Genomic DNA, 18916 nt, shown 5'->3' on the forward strand with positions numbered 1-18916 from the left:
TCATAATTGATTTTATTTGCCGTTTTTGCTACTTTGCTTATTTATTTTGGATATTTGAAATGTCTTCCAGTCGCAGTGTCAAGCGCTCATTAGAATGTAAAGTTCATAGATGTTCTTGCATTATTGTCGTACCACTTGAAAACAATATCAAAACAATATTATCGTTAAAGTGATAACTTCTGGGACGATTTATCGTCCAGCAAAATGTTGGCTGGACAATAGAATTCATAAAAATGAGGTACATTCACTGATCTGATGTGATTTTCTTGCAGATTTTAAGTTTGTTGTGCAAGATACGCACAGTGAGGCGGTTAATAATGACTCCACGTCAAAAATGTACATCTTAAATGGCGTCGTAATTCATTTCAAGTCCAGGTTAGTCTGGAGACGGGTCATCAGAGCCGCAGTCGAGTTCTGGAGAAGTACGGAGAGAAATGGATTCTGCCTGAGCGCGTCAGGCCAAGCGCGACAGAGAGGCGGGGAGAAGCCGACGTCTGCTCGGAGGAAACCAGGGCCGTTAAAAAAGGAGGAAGTTTTTCTTTTTTTTTCCTTTTACTGCACACATAAATCCAAGGTGACATTTCTCCTCGAATCTGCACATGCTTCTCTGTCCGGCTTGATTTACCTCCCTGCGCACACGGCTCCGGCCCGCTGCCGGGTGGAGGGGGTCTGGGGGGGCTCCAGCGCCCGCCGCTGTTATTTTAGGCCTGCTAACTCCCAGAGCAAGGCGGCTCGTTAGTGCGCCTCGCTAATCTGACTGCGATCATTCATGCGCCCCGACTGCGGTGGGACCGAAACACAATAAATGAGCTGTGTCCTCCTGGCAGGCTGTAAAGCGCCTCACCAGGACACCGGGCGAAAGACACCTCCACCAGTTACCGCCGGGCCCAGCTTGGATCTATATTGGGATGTGGAAGGCAATTTAGAATATATATTAAAAAATTAAATAAAAAAAGGCTGGTGTTTAATGTGATAATTGGCTGTGGAGGTTTGCCCTTTTCATTAATATGGATTTTTCCACGATGCAGGAAACGGTAACGTTCCACTGCAAAGGAGCTGCGCTGTTCCTTTCACTCCTGCAGCGTAAACACGTCTGCAATAATTGCGTTTTTCCGACGACTGTTTATGCAATTCACATCCGATTCTAATATTAGCTCCTTAAAGTTTAAAAGTGGCTGAAATAACAAAGATCGTCACAGCGGGGCTTTTTTCTTTTCTTTTTTTTCCATTTTTCTTTTTCTTGTTCGACTTCTCCTTTTCCAAATGAAAAGTTGTTGCCTTCAGCTCTGATATTTTCTTCTTTGCGAGGTCAAGGGCAGAAAATCGTTGTATTTAAGAAAGAAAATATATATTAAGTTCTAAAAAAAACATTTTCCTTAGAAAGAACAAGCAGAACTGGGCTAAGCCTGGCAAGATGTTTTACCGCTCTTTCTGGAACGAGCGGTAGAGTTCGTTTAAAATTGTCTGGTTTCCGGGCATGAACTGGACTTTTACGCGCGGCCTTCAAATACTGAGTACAGTTGAGGTCGAGGTTTTTGGAGGGCCATCCAGAAAGTTGACTATAAGGCTTCCAGAACCAGGTTTTTTTTTTTTATGTGCGCTTTGGACCATTGTCACCCTTTTCTTGTTTCTTTTTCTCTTACAATAAAACATAATCGCTGCCACAACACTACTTGGTGTTGTATAAAAACTATATAGGCTACATAAAACAAAACCTAAATATTTGTTCAAATGTGACTCAATCTGGAACGAGCTAATTAAAACAAAACAACAACAAAAAGACAAAACCAAAATTAAGAGCAGAGAGGGAGATTTTCCAAAATCCAAGATTTTTCAGTCTGATAATGATGAATTCAAATATTCTCTAGTCAGTGAATGCACCGTCCTAAGACTCAAAGCTGATAGCTTTTAAAATGAAGTGTGAGGAGGCAAACGGAGGTAAGAAGCTATTTAATAGGGAATTATTTGTTGGCTATGTTGTGGCATGTCTATGCCTCATCCAGGCTGCTAGAGAGCAAAACTTAAGAATCGTAACAGGAAGGCCGGAAGGAATACAGGAACTGGGAAGAAGCACAGCCTGTTATGAACCATTAAATTAAATGTTAGCAACCTTTTAGAAATCCCAACATTGTCGTGCAAAGCTCTACATTCAGATGTAAGCAGAAGGTCAGCTGTTTAAGCAATGCTAGCTGTGCTAACTAAGCTAATTGCTAATGGAATGCGCAAAACATGCAAGACAATGTCAACTTATATCAGATTATCAGAACATCAGATAATACGATGTTTTATCTGTTCCCAGCTCCTAAAAATAAACCCACAAACTCTTGACGGGTGGGGCTCAGTTCAGAGGACGGAATGGAAAGTTTTTCGCATTAAGACAAAAAGTCACTCATCAAACTTTCTCTGAGGTTTGAATGGATATTGCAAATATTAGCGGCGAATATTTGTAATCTTCACTGACCAGAGTTAAAGAGACAGAGTGACGCATTCAGAGGGTTTTCAACCCTCCCTCCGTGTCAGCGTGACACACAGGGTGAGCGCGACGAATGTCAGCGCGACCCCGCCTGACCGTAAAAAAACAAAACAAAAAACCCCCTGTTGGGTCTAAATGACCCGGTTTCTTCAAACCGCCGGAGGGGTCGAGGGGAAGCAGAAGCAGAGCGGCGAGGGACGGGAAGCGAACAGACGGGCCGCAGAGATGGAATCCGAAAGGACAAATCCATTTTCCCTCGCCTCTCTCCGCGGACCAATATCTCACTTTCTGTTATCTTTTCATCTGTTGCTTCCCCTGCAATAAAACTCCGATGCCAGTTCGTAAATCACACGGCCCATTGTTTGAAAAATGAAAAAAGATGTCTCGAATATCTGCGCGCCTAATAATGCGGACCAGATGAAGGAGGCCGCTTTCATGTGAGGCGGGTCTCCCGGGGTTCAGCGCGCCTCCCGTACCCTCCCTTCCACGGGACTCGAAAGACCTGACGGAAGACGCGGCGACTCGAGAGACAACAGACCGGAAGGAAGGGAGGACGAGGGGAGAGGAGGACAACAAACGTCTCCAGTAGCGTCGTTCGACGGGAAAAGGTTTCCTCGTATCGATTTGGCCGAGGGCAGGCGAGGACGTCCCGCTTGAACACGCAGGGCTTCACGGTAACGCCCGACCCGCCGGGCGCTTCGTACGACGTCTGAGGAGCCCAGACGGTGTTAATAACCCTGATGATGTGGTGATTTGCAAGTCAGGAAAAAAAAAACTAAAAAAAAAAAAAAAAGTCTAGACGAGTCGAGGTGAAAGGGAGGGAACACTCTGTTACACAAAGCCATTGTTTCCAGAAGCATTTTATAACCAATTTTTTTTTTTTTTTTTTTTTTTTTTTGCTCTGAACGTGTTTGGATTTATTTATGGTTTCTATGAATAAAAGGGTTTTTACAACTGGGCAGGAATTTACGGTTAAACGCCGAGGTAGACGGAGCGGCAGACCCAGGTGGTCATGAGGGCTTGGAACGGGTGTGCCGTGTGCCAGAGCTGAACCACAAGCCATAACCTTAATGATCACCAGCTAAAGAGGGGAAAAAGCGATATTTTTTCTCTGAGTAATACCATAACGATCATACACTTTGCTCTACTGCTCGGTGTGCGTCCCCCCTTTTTTTTTTCGAATCCGTTTTCGTTTTTCGGAGTCAGACAAAGACAGAAAAGTTGTGTTTCGACGTGACGGCAGCGGAAAACACATTTCCAGCGAGTACATGAACGCGAGGCGACCTGGCAGGAGTGAAAACACACAGAAACGTGTCGCGTCACTGCGAGTCTCTGAAGAGAGAATCCTTTGTCGTTCTTTTTTATCCCTTTCTGATTCCACCGATACGGATAAATTTGCTGATTTTCAGCAAAGACTAACCTCAGAGATGACAGTGACCTCACTGTGACCTTATGTGACCTTCGCTTGCCTTGCCTTTTATAGACTGCCGAGATCACTTTGTACCTCGATGAACGTTCGATAGAAACACATTTTACTGCATTCATATTACAAGAACGGATTATTTCACACTTGTCGGACATCGCTAACCCGTCTAGGCAGAAGGAAATAATATGTATTCCTGTGTTTTTTTGTTGCTGTTTCAGTCCTTTGAGGTCTTGAGATACGAAGCGCATCATGAATAAAATCTATGATAACTGTTACTCCCCTCATCTCTTCTCGTCGACTTGTGTTGTAGTTCCTTTAATCTACATGGCAACCATTCAGCTATGCAAAAGCCTGGTTGGACCTCGTCCAATCTTGGAGGACAAAGCTCCTCCATGGAGCTGCAGTTTCCAGGTTTCTGAGCGACAAACCTCCCCGGTGACTCCCACACTCAGCTCCTTCAGACTAGCCAGCAGCAATTAGCAAGCACCTGGAGGAACTGCTGAGCTCATTATAGGAGCTACTTCTTCGCGAAACACTGATAAAAATGTTGTTGAAGGACTAACAAAGGAGCCATGTTGTGATGACTTCCCAAAGGTGGAGTTTCAGAAAGAGCAGGAGCTTCTTAAAGAGACAGACGTTCAATTACTTTGTCAAATTTCTTTTAAGTCATATTTGACACATATATAGCAGTTTTATAACAACTGAAGGTAATATAGTTACTTTATTGTACTATAAAATGGCACTGTATGCCTGGAAAACACACAATACTGCACACGTACAAAGTCCATCTGCTTTGATTAAAAAAGCAATTCTGATTAATAGTAAGTCGTCACGGTGTTGCGAAACGTCTTGTCATAAAAAAGAGGAAGGGGGGAAAAAAATGTGCCTGAAAATATATTATGTAGTGACTCTGACAACATATGTTACTGAGAATAACAGGCTGAAAAATGTTGGTAGCGATCACACAGTGTTCTTTGGAGAAAGCCAGTGATTCTTTTGTTCCCACTGTTGTTTCTTTTGCTGTGGATCTCGGCTATTTAGAGGGCAGCGCAAGAACACAAGATGTGGTTTGGGTTGAAGCAACAGAGCTCCATGGTGAGATTTAAGAAAACAGCTTTTTGTCGGGAATAAAAGGCAGGTTTTTCCTAACCGGACGCATTCCTCACAAGAGCACTTCTCTGGCCGAGAAGCGGAGATTGTACATATTTTTTCGGAACATAGCGTTAAAACCTTTGAAATAATGAATGGGTTAAGTTGATGGATGGAAACAGATGCAAGGAGTTAAACAAAGCACTCCCGCCAGGATTTATTCTGTACCTGTTTCGGCCCGAGTCCCGGAATCCTTTGGCAAAGGGGTTGCGATCAATCTTTAGTCTGGTGATCTGTCAAAACGGCAGACAGGACAACGTACTCTGAAATTGATGAAGCTCAAAATTAACTCGCACAAAAGGCTTTTTTTTTCTTTCTTCCCCCTCCCCGTAAAATGTGACATCTTATTAGACGTATGACTCCCTCCCAAAAAAAATTTGAAAAATATCCTTTTTTTACAGAGTCTTAAAATATGCTAGGTTAAAAAAAACAAGAGAGAGACAGAATGGGGCTGAGTACCTGCTGGTTCTGGTAGGCGGTGACGGTCGTGAAGACGGTTTCGGAGAAGCTGAACGTTTTAACGCCCTCCCCGCTTGGCACTGGTTTGTTAGCGGACAGCTCACTGCTGAAGTCCTTCCTGATGATGTGAACCCGAGGCTGATACTTGTGCATGGAGTGAAGGATGATCTGTAAGCAAATGCATAAGTGGAGAAAGAAATAAACTACACAGCTGGGAGTGTTTTCCATGCTGGCAGGAATGACGCGACGCAGCTTCACTTTTGACACATTTAAGTGCTTCGCATCAACAAAGAAACCACAAAGTCGCACGAAGCAATCGTCTCGAGAACCGTGTTTAATCAGATTTATTGATTGATCGATTCTGGAAGATTCGTTCGTTCAACAAACTACTTCAGTCCGACCACACGAAGCAGGCTGAAAATCTCCAACAGAAAAAAAAAAGTCAATCATTAATCAGGGCCCCACCTAAAAATAACTAACAGATTGGAAACAATGATTAGCCGAGTTCTCACATGATTGAGCAATTTGACAATTTAACATAACTTCACTTGGTGCCACTTTACAATCAGGCTCAGATTATAGCTGGTTAATAAATAGCTCATAGATATGTTATTAATTCATCTCAACACATTATAAATCATGAGTAATTTTTCATTATGCATTAATTAAAGGTAAGAAGGAGACAAAATCTACAGTTTTTTTGGGGGGGGGGTTGCCAAATAGTGAGCCAAATCTGATTTTTAAGCAAATAGTCTCCTTTATGCATGATAAGCAGTTATTTATGATTCATAAAAGATGTACAGATTAATTAATAACATATCTATGATCTATTTAAAAGCAGTCTAAAAGAAAGACTTATTGTAAAGCGGAACCATTCTAACGGGAACACCAATTTTGGAAAAAAACTCACATTTTTCAACAAAAATTTTTGTCAGGACGATGAGTTGTGTTTATGTTTTTTTTTTTTTTATTACTGTAATTTTTTTTTTCCATCACACGAGTCACATGATCAACTACTGCAGCAAACCACAAAGACGACGAGGACAGGAAGTGGCAGGAGGATCGCGGCGTGTTTTTTAATGACCTATCGCGTGAACAGACTTGTTCACACGCGACTTCCTGTTTAACGGGAGACACAGCGATTACAAAACGGTGTTTTTTTGTTGTTGTTTTTTTTTTTGTGACACTGGTGGAAGACTTGCACACATTTTGTCATGGCAACGCGGCTGAGCGAGGGCTACAGAGTTATTTATAAGAGCCAGAGTGCGAGTCGCCATGACTCGTCCAAGGGGGTCATAAAAACCATCGACGCTCTGCTGAGGTCAAAGTTCGTGACTCAACGGTATAAAAGAAGATGGGCAAAAATGGCTTCCGCGGAGATCAAAACTGCTGCAAAACCAAAAAAAAAAAGAAAAAAGAAGAGGAAGAAAGACTCCTGGAAAAATATTGCGTGGATTTATAGACATCCTATTACATCTGGAGTACGGCAAGGCAAGATTATTTATATAACACCTTTCAGCCCAAGGCAAAATCAAAGTGCTTTTTCAATGACGCTAATACGACAGATTTAAAAATGAAGTTTCGGGGGTTCGGGGGAGGAACTTGGTCTAGAGTAGGCAACAGCAAATAAAAAGGTTTTTAACCTCGTTTTAAAAGAGCTCAGGGTGGGAGCATTCCTGCAGAGTACAGGGAGCTTATTCCAAATTTTTGGTGCATAAAAGCCTGAAGGCTGCCTCAGCATGCTTTGTTCTGACTCTTGGAGTGGTCGGCAGGTTTGATTCAGATGATTTTAGCGCTCTCTGTGGTTTGTAGCGTCGAAGACGGTCGGATCAGACGCCCGGTCCAGGCTTTTGCGCGTGAGAGGCCCGTTAGTGAGGTTCTGAACTCTGTTCGCTTTACGGCGCGAGGACACCAGAACCGGACCGGCACGCCGATCGGTGTTTGCTTTTGTTAGGACTCTCACGGCAGCGTTTGAACGAAGCAGGAGCCGTCCGTGTGATAATGGAGTCTGCTGGAAGCAAAGGCGTGAAGTGACTTTTCAGACGTGTTTTTAGGTCGCAGTGTGTTGCCCTTTACCCTAAATGTGAAATCTGCTGACACTGAGATCAGGTTCACGGTCAACGCCAGGTTGCTGGGCTTTCTCTGAACTAAAACAACAACTTAGAAAGTTAACATCCAAACATACTTAAAGTCAAACATGATGATGAAGTGGCAAAGTCCGTGGCCTACTTTGCCACTTCATCACCCAGAGGAAATGTCACAAATGATTGAACTATGAATTTTGCTCTTTAGCTGAAAATGCTGACGGAGAAAATCTTGAGGTTGAGACCTGAAACATGCAGTTCAGGCTCGAGAATCATCCAAAGAGGTTAAATTAAGACAAGGCAAAAAAAATAAAAACAAAAATAGAAATAAAAAAGAGTGGATTTATGTTTCCATTTGTTCATTATTATCTTTTTGAGGCTTTTACTTTTCATGTGAACTGGATAACTTTTTTTTATTTGCTCTGGGCAGTTTTCTTTGATATTATTATTGGTTGTCATTGATCTAAAATATAAGTTTCTGAAATTTACACACACACACAAAAAAAACAAAGTACCTTTTTTTCTATTTCTAGTACAGATATCTTCTTGGTAAACTTGAAATAAGTCGAAACAAACGTAAAAGGTACTTTTCGTTAATATTCATTGTTTCAAGTAAATAATTCCTTAATATTGATGGAAAACCTACTGCTTCCACTTGCCGTTGATTAAAATGTCTCACTATAAGTGAAATAATCTATACTTTTTCATCAACATTAAGGAATTATTCACCTAAAAGCTCCTATATAGTTCTGGAAAGTTACTTGTAAAGCAGATTTGTTTTATTCCGAGCGTAAAGAGATATTTGCACCAGAAACAACAAAAACAAAACAAAACAAAAATTGGTGAAATTTGTTGTTTCTGCAGCAATGAAGTCCTTGTTTCTTTTCCACGCATTCCTGCCAGAGTCGGCTCGCTGTACGTGACTAAAACTTCACGCCATCGTGAATCTCAGTGGAGGATTACTTCACAGCAGAGCGGAGGCGTCAGACCGTGTCGGCCTCAGCCTCGCCTCGGGGCCCCTGGTCTGCTCCTGATTAATCTGAGGGTGAGAAAACCTCCCCAGAGCCAAACACCCCCAGTTCTTCCCTCATCCTGCCGCAACGAGAGGGGGTCATTTCAAAGCGGCGGGGCCGCAGGGGCGAGAGGAAACACCTCCGAATATGAAAAACACTGCACCTCCAGACCCCCAATCACACTCACACACACAAGCAGACATTAAGACCGGTGCACGCTTTAATCTACCGTCCTCGTCTTTTTTTTTTTTTGTGGTCTTTTCCGCCACGCTCTGCTCTTGGATCAGCCGTCAATCAGAACGCCGTGGGAGGAGCTGCAGTGTCTTTTTACCCAGCTCAGTAGACGTCGCGCAAATTGTTATCGCCCCCCCCCCATCCTGACCTGGAGAAAGAAAGAAATGTCTCCTGACTCCATGTCTGGACTGCGGTTTTTCACCTGGGGAAGACATGCTGCCTTCGCTCGGTGTGAAAACGGAGCTCAGGGTGGAGAAAAGACAAGACACGAAAGGACGTCAGGTGGTTCAGGCTTGTTTTCACCATTTTTCAAACCTGCATTATGAATTCTAAATCTTTTCTGCCAATTAGCTTAGCATTGTTACTGCAACAGCCACTGCAGGGGGTATAAAAAAAAAGTCGTTTTCTGCTGGGTTTTCAAGTCGACGCTGCCTTTTTGTGTGCAGTAATCGTCTGGCTCTCTGGTTTGGGCGCTGTCATCCTGATGGAAAGTGTCGTCTTTAACTAATTTTCTTCAGCATTGTAATGCTTTTAGCTCCATCCATCTTCCTATCAACTGCGACCAGCTTCCCCAAGTATGAGACAAAAGAATTCCCCAAAGCATGATGCTGCGACCGCCATGTTTGACTGAGAGGATGGCGTGCAGCTCCAGTTGATGCATTGTGTTGGTTTCTTGCAGAACATTGTGTTCTCCGCGCAGGCCAAAGAAATCAATCTTTCGTCTCGTCTCCACCACGTTCTCCATGATGATGCTCGCTAATGCTCTCCTAACAAAGCTCGCAGGATTTATTTGAACCTCAAGTTAAGGATTAGAGGAGCACTGAACGCAATTGACTGCACATGTTTTGTTTTTGTTTTGTTTTTTTTTCAGAGGTGTCCATAGAAGGATGGTGAGAACCGATGTGCACGTTTTGTACGTAAGCTAATTAAATCCCTGCATCGTTTTAGTCGACAGTCTAAAACATTTTTTTTTTTTTTGCGGTTGACAAAAAAAAAAAACTAAAAAGAAACAATAAAATACATAGAAGGTTGTGTCTGTAACATCACAAAACGTGGAAAAATAAAAAGCTAGCTATATTATTTGAGTTGTATCTACCCGATTTTTTTTCTTCGCTTTCGATACCGATATCTGAGGTTCGGTGTCGGCCGATACCGAGACAGAAAAAAACATCACTGGATGCTTAAAAGGTTTTGGTTGTTTTTTTAACACAGACATAAATATACTGACTTACAAATTTATTTCAAAATAAATATATTTCCAATGCAGCACATTTAAACACACCAACAGCTTCACAAGCTGACATGTAAAAACAATTTTGAGTATAAAATCCAATGTAAAGTAAATGATAAAGAAACTGGAAAAAAAAATGTAACTACTTTGGGCAAACATGTAAAAAGAAAAACAAAAAAACCTGCAAATGTTTCAGAAAGTGGAATTAGGAATTATAAATATGGTGTAAAATAATTAACAAAGCATAACGTCGATATCAGGAACAATACAGGACTGGTGCATCTCTAGTTTCATTAGACAGAAACTTTCTAAGCTGCTCTGGACGATCAACTGAGCTTAACGTTTTATGACTAGGATCAATTTTTATACATGAAGTTGTGTTTTTTGTACAGTGCCTTGAGACGTTATTTGATGTGAATCAGCACTATCTAAACAAGACTTAACTGAAGCTTTTAGATGTCTGTCTCCTAGCACCATTTGGTTTTTCTCAAGGAGAGAAAGCCACTTTCAAAGACTAAAAGGCAGGTCAAAACTCGAAAGCAGTTTATTAAATGAGGTGACACGAATCAAATGCAGATGACCCGGCCTCTTAACTCGAAACAAATGACTCAGGGAGCAAGCAGGGGACAAAAGGCTGACAGTTGTTCAAATTAAATTAAGCTAAGAAGAGATGTTTTCATTTTCGGCGGAGATAATCCCCTTCAGTCGCCTCCGGGGAGCACCGGAGGCTGGAAGAGGAGGAGGGGGGGGGTGGGGGCGGGTCCAATCGACGACCGCGCGTGTTCGTATCACAGGTCGGCGTCAAAAGCAGCTTAATAGCGACCTTAAAGGATCGGCGACCGGATGAACCGGTGGTTCAGCAGAGCATGCCCCGCGTTTCATAACTGCAGAGGAGCAGAAAGAAAGTTGCATCGCTTTCAGGCCAATTCCATGATTCGCCGGGCTGAGCGGGGCGGGGAGGGGAGGTGGGCCACGACGGGCAGATGTTCAAAGCGGACTTTCAGAAATATTTACTGTGCAGTTTTAAACAGTCTCACACAACAGCCCAGATATGTTACAATGCAACGCATCATTAACCATAAAGAACAAAAGAAAGCAACAAAAGGAAAAAATGGAAGAAAAAAAATGCAAAAAGATTTTGGGTTATAGTCTTGCCTGCTCCAGAGTTTTATTAGATTTTCCCATACAGCAAGAGAGGCAGGAAGTAGAGAGCAACAGCCAAGAGGGCAAGCGGTGCATTCAGGGACGACGTTTTCTTCCTGTAAATAAATATTAAACATTGAATATCTTCTTCTTGTTTAGGCTGTGTTTTTTGTTTATTTGGTTCACCATTGTCACTGTAAGAAGTCATTTTCATTTTTCTAGCTGTGGATAAACATATATCAATTTTTTACCTCTGGCCAATTTACACACACTTAATCCACTTCGACGTTGCGCAAAACTTCATTTTTTCCTTCTTACAGTTTATTGTACGACTAAATTATAACAAGATGTTTTGTTCATTTTTTTTTTTTTTTTGGAATGAAGGCTTAATTTTTGGTTCCCCACTAAATTTTATGACCATATAGTCACAATCTTCCAAAGTGTCAGCACCGCTGCCAAGCAGATTATTATCCATTTTTATTTAGACGAAAACAAACATTTTAGAAACCGCGTCAGACCTTACGTCCAGCAACACGTTCATTTGACAAACAGTGACTCTCATCCTTCAGGCTCTTTTCTGTTTTGCTTTTTTTTAAACAAAAAAACGTTGAAGATGAAAGATCACCTGCTTTAAACCAGAGAGCCTTCATCTTAAACCACCCACCAGATCTCATTTGCATTCACGCAGAGCCTCCCGTGGATGCTAAGGCCAGTTAGCATAGCCACTGACGATGTCTTCCCCATTAAGACATGGAGCACCGCATACACAAGCTTGATTTACACTGTTAAGTCACTCCTACTGGCTTAACCTTTAACAAATATGTAAAAATTTCTTTAGCGCTAGCTTCTTTTGAATCTTTATGCCGTTTCTGAAAGCGTCTCAGCCACCTGCTGGTGTGGCATAGGTATTACATCCACTTCTATTAGAACGCCAAAGACTATTGATATTTACTTGGCAATTGTTGTTCCTGTTTTGGGGGGAGCATTTGATCAAAATCGGACACACGACCGAAGGGAAAGCAGGAAAGAGTTGTCACTTTTATGGACGTTACGGCTACAGGTTAGCCGTCGCCTCGGTGGGAACCGCAGTCACCATAAACACGACGTTCAGGCGGCGCCGAGAGAGACATTTCCAGCGCTGCGACAAAATGGCAGCATCCAGTTTTATGTGTTCCCGGAAGGTCCCGGCTCCGTCGGGGCCCTGCAGATGATCACATCAGCTCGCCGTGGACATATGTAATAACATATGGAAGTGTGTCTTTTTCTCTCTCCTCTCCTGCTGTTCCATTTAAAATCTGTGTTTTTTCCCGGTGGGTGTTTAGGAGCAAAAGGAAATGAATTTGGAAGCTCTCTGTGTGGGAAGTCCCACAACTCCTTGTTCAACTTTTTTTTTTTGTGAATTGCGGGTTCCCTAAAAAGTCGGTATCATGAGAAACAGGCAACATAAAGTAAGTGTCATGAATCATCCGACATGCCAACAGAAGCGGAGTCTTTTTCTTTTTTTTTAGAAAGGGGATTATTTATATCCTGGCTGGCAAATTGTCAAGAAACGTCTCCTCTAGTTTGGGATTGTGTGATAAAATTTAAAGGTTCAACTACAGACTACAGATGCACCACATGCTTTACACGAGAGAGACCGTTTTCACAACGCAATTGTGCAATGCAAAATATTTTTTAAATGAATGCCACACCACATGTTTTCACCCATGCTCGCTTTTTTCTGATCGATTTTTGAGACACAATTTGTAAAATACGACGCGATGATGACGATTAGTTTTCAGTGAGCCCATTTCAAAAGCATAATTACTCGAAAACATCATTCGATTTATGTAAGAAGTCATAGAATAGGATGCATACCAACAGTCTAGATCAATATTCCTTTTTGATCACTTTTGACATAAGATGCTGTAGATAGCACACACCCACCACTGCTACCAAATAAACATGACTGCGACTCAAACATCCTGGGAAACACCTAACAAACCTAGGACATTATGCCATGCAAATGCTTCACTCACCTCAGGATACTGGATACTTGAATCTCAAAGTGAAACTGAAAGCATGAGCTATTTTTTTTTTATCAAGTTGACATAGACTCGGATAACCACTTGTGGACATCGTCTAAAGCTACAGGATGTAACTTTTATAATATATAATATGTTTATTTACATATTTGTTAAAACCAACACCATGTTGTGACACTTTAGTAGAAGACATAATCTGTGAAAAAGGATTGCTCCTCTGCCTTCTCCTAGAAGTTCCCAGCGCTGCAGCTAGCATAGTCTATTGTGAATACTTAGGCTAGTTAGCATGGCCACTGATGACGGCAGATAAACGGTTTTCCTGTAACTGTAAGCTGTTTCTCTGCCATTTCCACATTTACCAGCGCGTACACGAGCATGACTGACAGCGCTAAGACCCTCCTCCTGGCTCTGGTCGGTTGTGCATTTCTTCTGTGACAGTAGAACTGGGAGATGGCAAAGGTGCTTGATTCTTTTAATTGAAAGCATTTTTAATCTCAGGGCATCCCAGAAGACAAACAGTTCCAGTTCATATTCAAAGCAGTTCCATCCAAATTCAGCTCCGATCAATGCAATTGATTCCAATGCATATTGGTCAGGGAATGTGGGCTGGTAGGTAACTGAGGTCTAATCAGTGCAGACGCTCTTACTTTGCATCATTGTTGTGATTCAGCCAAATAACATGGATGATAACAGAGAACTTTCTAAATCAAAATGTGGGTAAATTCCTTTGACTAGGCCGTTTGTTCCTTCAGTTTATTCTCAGGGATGGATGGATGGGTTTCCATAGATGCTTTTATATTTAATTCAGAAGAAGAAGAAGAATCCCCCCCCCTGTGTGTAACTCCACAGAATCAGAGCAGTCACTGTCGGGTCGGCATGCGGTTCTATAATCCGGTCCAGGACTCATTTGCATTCTGCCTGCCAGAACCTGATGTGGATCCTGCTGCAGCAGACCGCCTGTGTATGCGGACTGATCAGCCGCGTCTGGTGCCGTTCTCTTGGCAACCAGATCACGAAGGATCCCGGTCGGCGCAAAATGCGAACAGGGCCCCGATTGTCTTCGGTAACAGAGCCGTTTTGAGTCGCTCTGCCTGATTAGATACACGGAGTGCCGTAAATCAAAGAGCTGATGAATTTACTTGGTGCATTACGGTTAAATATTGCACCTATGAAACCCACATTATCCAGTCGGAGCGGCCAAGAACCACTAAGAAACTCACTTCAGCTGACTACCTTTGTAACTGGCTGCCTGTGAGCAAGGCAGTAAATCAGGCATATTGCGGTGAGACTTCGAGTTCTAGCTGCGTCGCTGCTTGAGTGAAATACAAATCAACTTCAGTCATTATGTGCCTTTACCCGAACCGTTTTATAACAAAATCCTTGTGCTGCATGAAGGGAATAAATATTATGTATTAAATTCAGCACACTGGTTCAAATTCCAGACTTCTAATATGTTTCCCGTACAAGACGCGGACTTCAAAAAAAGACAAAGGAGCGTGGGAGGGCGGCGTGTGGCACAGAGGAGAGAGAGAAAATCGATTTTGAGCGAGTCTCACGGCCGTGTGAGTCACAAACGCATCGGGTTCACCAAGATATTCCCTTTCAAGTTTCCTTTCATGCAAATGCATCAAAAAAGAAAAAGATTTCCATCCGAGGATGGCTAACCCCGGCTCCGGCACCATGTGCGACTCAAAAGGGGAACGAAAATGAAAATCACAGAGTGAACATTGAAGAGCAAATGTTCGGCGGGCGACGCGGGACGCTGCGGTCGACTGAGCAGGATCTTAGGCACGAAGACGCAGAACGTGTAGAAAACTCTAGTGCTCCATTCTTTCTCTCCCCCGTCCCCCTTTTGAGGACAGTTGACTTTAATTTAACTAAACCTGAATCAGACGATTTTAGGCTTAAGCTTCGGCGCTTTTTTCTTTTTATTCTGGAGGAGATAAAAAGCCGTCTCACTGCAAAACATTTGACACAGCTGTAAGAAAGTGAGTTTTAAATATGGCTTTCTAACCATTTTCAGCTCTTTTTCTTTTTTTTACCTATTTTACGACACATAAGCCTCACTTAAATGGCACGTTCTCTTGCACTTCCCTTTTTGAACAGGGGATAAAAGAAGTGAGGAAACAGGAAGTCAGGAGTTAAAATGATAGTGCTAACGATCAAGACAACGACGGAAACCCTGACCATCATCTGAAAGGGACTGCCATTGAGAAATCAGAGAAGTCAGAGGTTTCTTCAAATTGCCCGTCACACAGGCTGCTACAGGAGACCCTTCACGCTCACAGCCATCATTATCTGCAGCAACTCTTTAAAGAATTTGAATTAATATGAGTCACAACAACACCGAAATAAAGCAGTTTTGAATTTGCTGCCTGGACTCACTAGAAACTTTGAATAACTGGAAACAGTTAATTATATATTAAAAACCGTTTCAATTATGTTGAAGTCATAGTAAAAAAAACTAAATAAAAAACAAAAAGAAATTACAAAACTATATAAATTATTTATATATATAAAAAAAACATTTTCAAACAAAATAAAAGTTCTCAAAGATTTGTTTTAATTCATTATTTTATTTTTTTTTTAGATTATGCTGATGCGACAAAAGTTGAATCTATTTGGTACCAAAGGGTTGACTCAAACTACAACGTGAATGATGATGTCACACCATGTGACGTGGGGTGCGGGGGGTTTAAAAAAGAAGAAAGACGTTTCCTTACGTGTCCCTGGTCGTCCAGCTCGTTGTTGGTGAGCTTGAGCTTGTCGAAGCTGACCACCTGCCTCATCCAGGTGTCTCCCGAAGCCAGAGAGTCCGGATGGATGTAAACCCGCGGCGGCACAGGGGAGTCGGCGTTTCCCGCCACCATCCACTTGGAGCTGTGGTACACGTACCTGCGTGGACACGAAAACAAAGCGAGAGCCGCAGCGTGAGCGCCTGGATGACAACCCAGCTAAAACGCGCCATTTAGTTTATGTTTGGCTTGAAATAAAGACGGCTAAAGCTGACATTTTTTTATTTTATTTATTTTATTTTTTTTTTAATTAAAAAAAAAAAATATATATATATATATATATATCACAATTTCATGTGATATATGTAATTGTGATATGTTGGTAATATCGTAATTACCAACATATCACAATTACCAAAACTATTTTGGCCTCCTTTTCTTATGCCTGTTTCTGAGGCTTCTGGAAGCATCCGGCGTTACGATTTGACGTAACGTCATCGACGCTCTGACGTCGGCCCCGTGACCTCACCGGGGTCAGTTCACGGTCGGTCTGGTTCTTATGACTCCTGCTCTTGAAACCCTTCAGAGGTGTCAAGAGTTTGTTTCTCTCTGCAGAGAGAGAAAAAGAAAAAAAAAAAAGACCCTAAACGTCGAACTACGTTGCCACAACACCGACTGCAAAAAAAAAAAAAAATCATTAAAAAAATCCAGTCCGCCGTTTCTCCAATCCACTTAAAAATATTCAACAAGGCCAACATAAAATAACCCACATGCAGTCACACGCTCGGCTGCGTAGTTTCAATTAAGCGTGGCCATAATATTTGATGATGTTGTGCACAAGGTTTTGGTACTGTGGGGAGTTCCACCCATTAAACAGCAGGAAGATGGGGATGGGGGGGGGGGGGAGCCGAGAGTAATGAAAACAAGGAAGAAAAAAATGTTGGTGTTAGTTTTGCGAAAACATAGGAGTTTGGTTAGTTCCTTGGTGTGGAGAAAAATAACAAAAGACGGAAGAACTAAAAGGACAAAGAAATTAGCAACAACGGTAGAGAGCTCACTAAACGAGGAGAGAGACTCAGAGGTAAATAAAGCGAACGGAGGGGTGGAAGAAGTAATAGGGAGGGGAAGGAGAAGAAGAATGGCAGAGTAAGGCTGGAAATAAGAGCGGGAAAAGAGAGAGAGAGATTGAGGAGCACAGCTGTTTGCTTTTAGTTCTGGCCCTGAGCTCAGTTGAAAGTGTTTTATCTGCAGCGTCTCTGCCAAAGTCATCACTCACTCCTGAAACATGGACAAGACTCTCATTTGGGCCTTTTGTTATAGCCTTCGAAGGGCAGCACCACCCTGTTTAACACATACACACACACACACACACACACACACACACACACACACACACACACACACACACACACGAGAGAGGCAAAAATGATACATTCTGCCACAAGCGAAACCCACATATGTGTGTAAGAAGAAATCAAACGTCACACATGGCAGAAGATATTTCTGGTCCGGGACGGTCTCACTCTCACCCCACACAGGCACATCAGAAATGGTCTTTCAAACATTTTCACTGCCCTTAAACTTTTTTTTACGCACTTCGTCACGTTACGAACGCACCTCAAGACGGGTTTCACTGGGTTTTCGTGTGACATGGCAAAGACGCAGCAATGCACGACCCCAAAGTCGAAGGAAAACGGCTAGTAGTTTTGAACCATTTCTCACAAGGAGCCAAAGAATGCGCAAGCATGTGTTAAAGTTTTGGCTTTAACACATTAAAGCCAAAACTTTAAGTAACGATTCACGTGTTTCTGGTACAGCCGTAAAGCCAACGCAAGCAACAATGGATGACAAACATGCTTCTCTCGTCGCACAGGGGGCTAATTTTTTCTAAAAAAAAAACAAACAAACCCAAAAACATCTTATTGGACGCTGGAGAAGACTGTTGTGCTAAAAGGAGTTAGCCTATCAGCAGAGTGAGAAAGTAAGAAAGGTTTATCTTATCTTGAACTAGCATCTCAGTGCTAAACATGTAGCAACTAGCACAGACATTCCCGATGCTAATGTTAGCGTCCACATTTCTAAATAGGTTCTATGAATGATCCAGGGTTTCTGAACTACTCGAAAGATGAATAGGGATAATAGCGCTGTGCTCTAATGTGATTGGTGAATAACATGAATAGCATTAAAAACAATAAATATAGTTATCATATGTGCATTCATTCAATAACAGCAGAAAAAAAAGTCCTTCTAATTGAAAATGCTGCTGATTTTGTTGACTTATACTTTGATTAATTAACTACAGACCGTTCCATTGACTCAACAGAAAGTCTGAATCGAGTCCCAACATTAATTTAAAGCCCAGGCCTTTATGGCAGGGAGCCTCAAATCCGGACCTGGAGGGCCGGAGTCCTGCAGGTTTCAGATGTGCCTCCGCTTTCAACACACCTGAGCCAAGTAATGAGGCCATTAGCCGGACTCTGGAGAACTTGAATGCATGGTGAGGAGGTAGTTCAGCCATTTGATTGAGGTGTGTTGAACCGGGCACACATCTGAGAGCTGCAGGTCACTGAACCTCCAAGCCTGGATTTTGACGATCCCGGCCTTCTGGAGCCCTCTCCCTACCCCCCGCCCCCTGTCCCCACCGGGTGGAGCTGTTGACAGGACGTGCACTGACTGCTGACTCCACAAATCTGACCTTAATGGGGGAACGGAACGAAGAAAGCCGTCGTTGAAAGAAAGTCGTAAAATGTCCGAACTGCAGCGAGAGCGTGGAGCGAAGAGCTCGGCTCAGATGGCACTGAAACAAAGCGCAACATGGAATGTGTTGCATGATACTGAGCTCACTGTTCCTATGGGGGAGAACTCAGCAGATGCATGGAAACGCAGGGAAGCTGTTTGGAGTTGATAGGTACATGGATGGAGATAAACGTAGGGAAAATCAGGCA

At 42.5% G+C, this 18916-nt stretch overlaps 1 protein-coding gene across 1 annotated transcript in view; it reads right to left on the reverse strand.

Annotated features, from left to right (window-relative positions):
• tbx15 (T-box transcription factor 15) overlaps positions 1 to 18916 on the reverse strand; it is a 48572-nt gene that overhangs the window by 6351 nt on the left and 23305 nt on the right. The window contains exons 4-6 of the mRNA XM_055031406.1: positions 15960 to 16131; positions 5508 to 5675; positions 5217 to 5281 (exon numbers count right to left, since the gene is read on the reverse strand). Of these exons, the coding sequence (XP_054887381.1) occupies positions 5217 to 5281; positions 5508 to 5675; positions 15960 to 16131 (405 nt within the window). The remainder of the gene's footprint in view (positions 1 to 5216; positions 5282 to 5507; positions 5676 to 15959; positions 16132 to 18916) is intronic.

This window comes from Poeciliopsis prolifica, unplaced genomic scaffold, assembly GCF_027474105.1.
Source record: "Poeciliopsis prolifica strain line A6 unplaced genomic scaffold, Auburn_PproV2 SCAFFOLD007, whole genome shotgun sequence".
In the NCBI taxonomy this organism is placed as follows: Eukaryota; Metazoa; Chordata; class Actinopteri; order Cyprinodontiformes; family Poeciliidae; genus Poeciliopsis; species Poeciliopsis prolifica.